This window comes from Mobula hypostoma, chromosome 11 (genome assembly GCF_963921235.1).
Source record: "Mobula hypostoma chromosome 11, sMobHyp1.1, whole genome shotgun sequence".
Classification (NCBI taxonomy): domain Eukaryota; kingdom Metazoa; phylum Chordata; class Chondrichthyes; order Myliobatiformes; family Myliobatidae; genus Mobula; species Mobula hypostoma.
In genome coordinates, this window is record NC_086107.1 from 114959030 (window position 1) to 114965029 (window position 6000).

Here is a 6000-nt window from a genome sequence, read left to right on the forward strand (position 1 = left end):
TAAAATTTACAATAAGCAATCAACCTACCAACCTGTAGGCGTTTGGAATGTGGGAGGAAACCAGTGCGCTCGGAGGAAACCCACACTGTCACAGGGAGATCATACAAACTCCTGACAAGCAGCGGCTGGAGCTGAACTCAGGACGTCTGTTCTGTAAGGCGATGTCTGAACCGCTATGCTACCACGCCGCGCAGCTTCTTTTTGTAACTGATAGACATTTTAAATAATTCTTGCACTGCTACCACATATCAACAAGATTGGGGGCTGCCGTTCCCGCGGTCCGAAGGCCTATCCGACAGTCCCAACTCCTCCCCACCACATACACGCTACTCCACCCCCATTCCGCACACACCACGCCACAAGCCCTGGACTCACCATGTTGTTGGTCCGGAAGACGGGTTGGCTAACCTGGCAGTGCATGTTTCGGAAAACCGAGGTGGGTTCCTCCTTGGCATCCTCGCACTTGACAGTTGAACGGCGGCTGGACTGAAAGGAGGAAGATATTGGGTGTGGCGGAGACAAAAGAAAGGGGAGAGTGGCTTACACGGTACTTGGGGCCTGGGTTCTGAAGGGTGTGTGTGTGTGTGTGTGTGTGTGTGTGTGTGTCTGTCTGTCTGTCTGTCTGTCTGTCTGTGGGGTGGGGGTGCGCACGGTGAAGCAAACCACAGTGAATTGTCGTCTTAAGGTCCTTGCAGAGCCGAAACAGGCTCTTCAGCCCGTCTATTCCTTGCTGACCCGATCTCCTGCCTACTCCCACTGACCTGTGCTTAGAATAGAGCCCTTCATATCGTTCTCATCGATGTACCTATCCAAATTTCTCTTGAATTTTGCAACTGAACCCCCACTCCCCATCCACCATTTCCACTGGCAGCTCATTATTCACTTTCACCATGCTCTCAGTGAAGAAAATACCCTCTCAGATCCCCCTTAAATATTTCAACATTCACCCTAAATTAGTGACCTGTAGTTCTACTCTCACCCAAACCTGAGGGGAAAAGCTAGCTTACGTTTACCCTTTTTATACCTTATTATTATGTACAACTCTTTAAGATTCCTCCTCATTCTTCTTCACTCCAGAGAATGAAATCTTAACTTATTCAGCCTTTTCTTATAACTCAGGTCCTCAAGTCCTTTGACAATATTCGTGTGAAACTTTCCTGCTCTCTTTCAAGATTATTGATAGCTTTCCTGTAGGTACTGGCCAGAACTACACACAATACTCCCAATTCGGCCTCAGCCAACGTCTTGTAAAACTTCAACACAACATATCACAACATTGAGTTCCTGTACTCAATGCCCTGATTTGGGACGGCCAATGTGCCGACAGTTTTCTTTATGACCCCATTAACACAGAAACAGGGACTTCAGTTCATCGGGTCTGTGCCAGCCTGGTCTTCTGTCTAGTCCCATTTACCTGCATATCACTCCAATCCCTTCCCATCCATGCATCTATCCAAATTTCTCTTACATGTTGCAATGAAGCCGCAACCATAGCTTCTCCCGGCAGCTCGTTCCACGCTTGCACCACCCTGCTCGTTCCCCTTTAAACATTTCACCTTTCACCCTTAACCCATCACCTCTAGTTTCACATAACCCGAGCCGGGGTCTTGAGGGGGTGTGCAGGAAGCGGGGTGGGCGGCTTGTGGTCTGACCACCCTCCCTCCGGACGCGCAGAACCACAACCATACCTGGATGATCATGGTCTTTCTGAAGGAGATTCCACGCGGTATCAGGAAGGTGACCATGGTGAAGTAGGAGTCCTCCCCGGCGTTCACCAGCGTGACGTCGAGAGTGAGGGTGGTGTGACTGCCCACCACGAGGTACTGCGTCCTGCGGGGAGGGTGAGAGGGACTTAAAGAGTCGAGCAGCAGTGTAGGGGAGGGAGAGGGTCACAAAGATGGTGGGGGAATAGAAGAAGGGAGGAGGGGGAGGGGAGCTTTGGGGATTGGGTGGGACGGAGTAGGCGAGATGAGTGCAGGGAAGAGGATGTAATGAAGAGGCGATGTGGAGGGGAAGAGGTGGGAGTGTAGGGGAGGGGAGGTATACAGAAGATGGAGGTGTCACTGAGACTAGCAGGGTGCAGGGGATTTTGTAGATGGAGAGGGGTATAGGGAAGGGAGGGGTTAGTCGAGGAGGGATGGGAGGTATTCAGTTGGAAGGAGAGGGGAGGGGATTACAGTGAGGAGGGGAAGGGGACTGCAGGGGTTTGGAAAGCTGGAGGGGAGCAGCGTTCCAACCTACCAGCCATTGCTCCGAGCAGAATTTTTTACACGGTCTGAAAACTGCGTGGCACTTTAAATGTTTGGTTATTTTTTGTAATATATATATATATATATATATATACAAAAAGTACCTAGAGTATAAATTGACATATTACATACGTTTGATGTTATTTATTAATTAAGGGTACAATGAAATGGCGTATTTCAACATTAACGTTGCCTAAACTTCGGCAGGCGCTCAGTGGGCCTCCGGTTTATTAACAACGAGCTACTGACTTCCATTCTGTGTTTATTGTTACAATTTATAACAATGCCGTAACTTGAAACACTGACAGCGTAAGTATGTTGAAGTTCTCAAATGCTTCAAAGCAAAGGTTGTGGTGCGTTTATTGTTTCGAAACTTTATATTCATTAACTTATAATTAAATACAGGGCATTTAACAGTAATATTAAAGTAGATTTCAAAATTAGATTAGGATAATTTCAAAATTATATTAACATGTAAACATTCCAACTGAGCATTTCAGGTAATGTGCGGCCATGCACCCGTCTAGCCTGGAGGGAACAGTGGGAGAGGTTTGGAGGGAGGTGGTTGGGAGGAGGGAAGGGGGCTTGGCGGGGAGGGGGGGTGGGGGTGGAATTTCCTTACCCGGAAAGGCTGAAGTCCACCTTCAGTTTGTCGGTACATACGTTGTCGGACCCACACTCCTTCTCGAACGGTAACTGTATGAAGGTACACCTCAGTTCTTTGACCTCAGGACCCCTACCTTGCTCCCAGTTCCCAACCTCTCCTCCTTGTCTCCGTCCCGACCTCTCCCCGTCTGTCCTCCTCCCATCTCTCCCTCTCCCTGTCTTCATTCTCATTTTCCCCTCTCCCCTCCCCGATCCTTCCCCTTCCCCACTTCTCGCTCCACGAACCTCCCCTCCCCCCTCTCTCCACCCCAACCCCCAGCCCCTGTTCCCCGCCGTCTCCCTGCACTCACCTTGCCGGTCCAGGTCCCGGTGTTGCCGGTACTGAGGACAGGCGCTGGTAGGGAACCAGAACCAATGCCAACGGCTGTGTAAGATGTTTCCAAAATAATGGGGTTGAAAGTGTCCTGGATACAGTTCTGTGGAGAAAGTGCGGAGAGAGGGGGGAATGAGAGAGAGAGGAAGGAGTGGGGGTTAGATGAAAGGGAGAGAGGTGGAGACAGAGGAGAAGGTGGGAGGGTGGAAGGATGAGAGTTGTTGAGGGGAGGTGGAGAGTGATGGAGATAGCGGGTGGTATTGTGGAACAAAATTAAATTTTGTTGTCAAGCTTGCGAGCTAAGTATTACCCAAGATTTACGTCAGAAGGATGACAGGATAAGACGCAGATACTATCTTGCTTGTGCGAGCTAGCAATAGCTAGCAATAGAACATGCACGTAATGAAGTATTGTTCACTTTTGTCCGACATTAAAATAATGAGGATTGCCCGAATACGGATGTATGGGAATGAAAAGAAGGGTTTCGCAATTGCAGTATTAACCCAAGAACATGGCGGCTTACTAAAACTAGTGGGTATTATTCCACCTATTGCCTCCGGTGGTCAGAGGAACGCCAGGATGTAAAAAACGTCCCTGCTCTGGACCAATGAAGAAACCATAGAAACCTAGGCGAAGCAATAAGAGCAAATCAAGGACAGGTAGTTGCTGCCTTACCTCAGTCGGGGGAAAGGGAACACTCACCCCTTTAAACCTGGAGACTATGTACATGTAAAGACGCTCAGGAAAACCCGCTTTCTCCTAGGTGGAAAGGGCCCTATCAGGAAATTCTGATGACAAGGGCTGCTGTGAAAGGCCAAGGAAAGCCTGATTGGATACACGGAGCGAAATGCAAGTTACATGGAAACATAAAACATAGAAAACCTACAGCAAAATACAGGCCCTTCGGCCCACAAAGTTGTGCCGAACATGTCCCTACCTTAGAAATTACTAGGGTTACCCACAGCCCTCTATTTTTCTAAGCTCCATGTACCCATCCAAAAGTCTCTTAAAAGACCCAATCGTATCCACCTCCACCACCGTTGCTGGCAGCCCATTCCACGCACTCACCACTCTCTGTGTAAAAAAACTTACCTGTTGACATCCCCTCTGTACCTATTCCCAAGCACCTTAAACCTGTGCCCTCTGGCGGCAGCCATTTCAGCCTTGGGAAATAGCCTCTGACTTATGGGAACATTGGGGCCTCTTTTGGGGCAGGTGTGACCTGTACAAAAAGGACGGGTTGCACTTGAATCCGAGGGTGGCTAATATCCTGGCGGGGAGGTTTGCTAAGGCTACTGGGGAGAGTTTTAAACTAGAATTGCTGGGGGTTGGGAACCGAACTGAAGAGACTGGGGAAGAGGCGGTTGGCTCACAAATGGAGACTTGTAGACAGTGCGAGAGGGAGGATAGGCAGGTGATAGAGAAGGGACGCGCTCAGACGGAAGGTTTGAGATGTGTCTGTTTTAACGCAAGGAGTGGTTGTGAACAAAGCGGACGAGCTTAGAGCGTGGTTCAGTTCTTGGAGCTATGATGTGGTGGCCATTACAGAGACTTGGATGGCTCGGGGACAGGAATGTTTGCTTCAAGTGCTGGGTTTTAGATGTTTCAGAAAGGACTGGGAGGGAGGAAAAAGAGGTGGGGGCGTGGCACAGTTGATCAGAGATAGTGTCACGGCTACAAAAAGGTATGGAGGGATTGTCAACCGAGTCTCTGTGGGTGGAGGTTAGGAACAGGAAGGGGACAATAACTTTACTGGGTGTTTATTATAGGCCGCCCAATAGTAACAGGGATATCGAGGAGCAGGCAGGGAAACAGATCCTGGAAAGGTGTAATAATAACAGGGTTGTCGTGTTGGGAGATTTTAATTTCCCAAATATCGATTAGCATCTCCCTAGAGCAAGGGTTTAGATGGGGTGGAGTTTGTTAGGTGTGTTCAGGAAGGTTTCTTGACAGAAGGGCTGAAATGGTTGCCACAAGAGCACACAGGTTTAAAGTGCTGGGGAGCAGGTACAGAGGAGATGTCAAGGGTAAGTTTTTTACGCAGTGAGTGGTGAGTGTGTGGAATGGACTGCTGGCAACGGTGGTGGAGGCGAATACAATAGGGTCTTTTAAGAGACTTTTGGATAGGTACGAGGCGCTTAGAAAAATAGAGGGCTATAGGTAAGCCTAGTAATTTCTAAGCTAGGGACATGGTCGGCGCAACTTTCGGAAATTACTTTTGTAGTGTGAACTATTGGGGGTTAGTTTTGCTGGGGAAAACCTTACTTGGGCTGAGCTTATGAACATGTTACACGGTTGGGTGTGTCTGAAGAACCCTGCGCATAAAGCCAATTCCCCTCAACGAGAAGGAGAAAGAATGCTTCGATAAAGTAACCAGCAATTTTAAAAACTACTGGCCAGGCAAAAGGAAGGAATGGGTGCAGGAGGGCATTATAATCAACAGGAGACGCTCCGTGAATGTCCATCGGATCGGTATTCTTTACGGGAAATTGCTTTGGGGGATGCTGTACGCCTAACTATAATTTCACAATCCCAATGTGCCTAGATTTCACGTAGCCACTCAGACAGCTGAAAAGTGCTGGTGCTGGGAAAACAGGACAGGTCAGTTACTGGGAAGGAGTAGCTGCAGAGAAAAGACTGATTTATGGTGGGGAACCCTCATCTATTGGGGGTTAATTTTGGTAATGAATCAGACTGGTGGTTACGGTTGCACGACCTACCTGTTATTGGATAACTCGGCCTCCGTTTCCTCCTGTAAAATTATCCCCGCAA

General features: G+C 48.7%; 1 protein-coding gene across 2 annotated transcripts in view; it reads right to left on the reverse strand.

The window, feature by feature from the left end:
* LOC134354153 (integrin alpha-M-like) overlaps window positions 1-6000 on the reverse strand; it is a 54746-nt gene that overhangs the window by 14207 nt on the left and 34539 nt on the right. For both annotated transcript variants that reach the window (XM_063062979.1, XM_063062978.1), the window contains exons 18-21: window positions 3206-3331; window positions 2872-2945; window positions 1689-1830; window positions 376-486 (exon numbers count right to left, since the gene is read on the reverse strand). In XM_063062979.1, the coding sequence (XP_062919049.1) occupies window positions 376-486; window positions 1689-1830; window positions 2872-2945; window positions 3206-3331 (453 nt within the window). The remainder of the gene's footprint in view (window positions 1-375; window positions 487-1688; window positions 1831-2871; window positions 2946-3205; window positions 3332-6000) is intronic.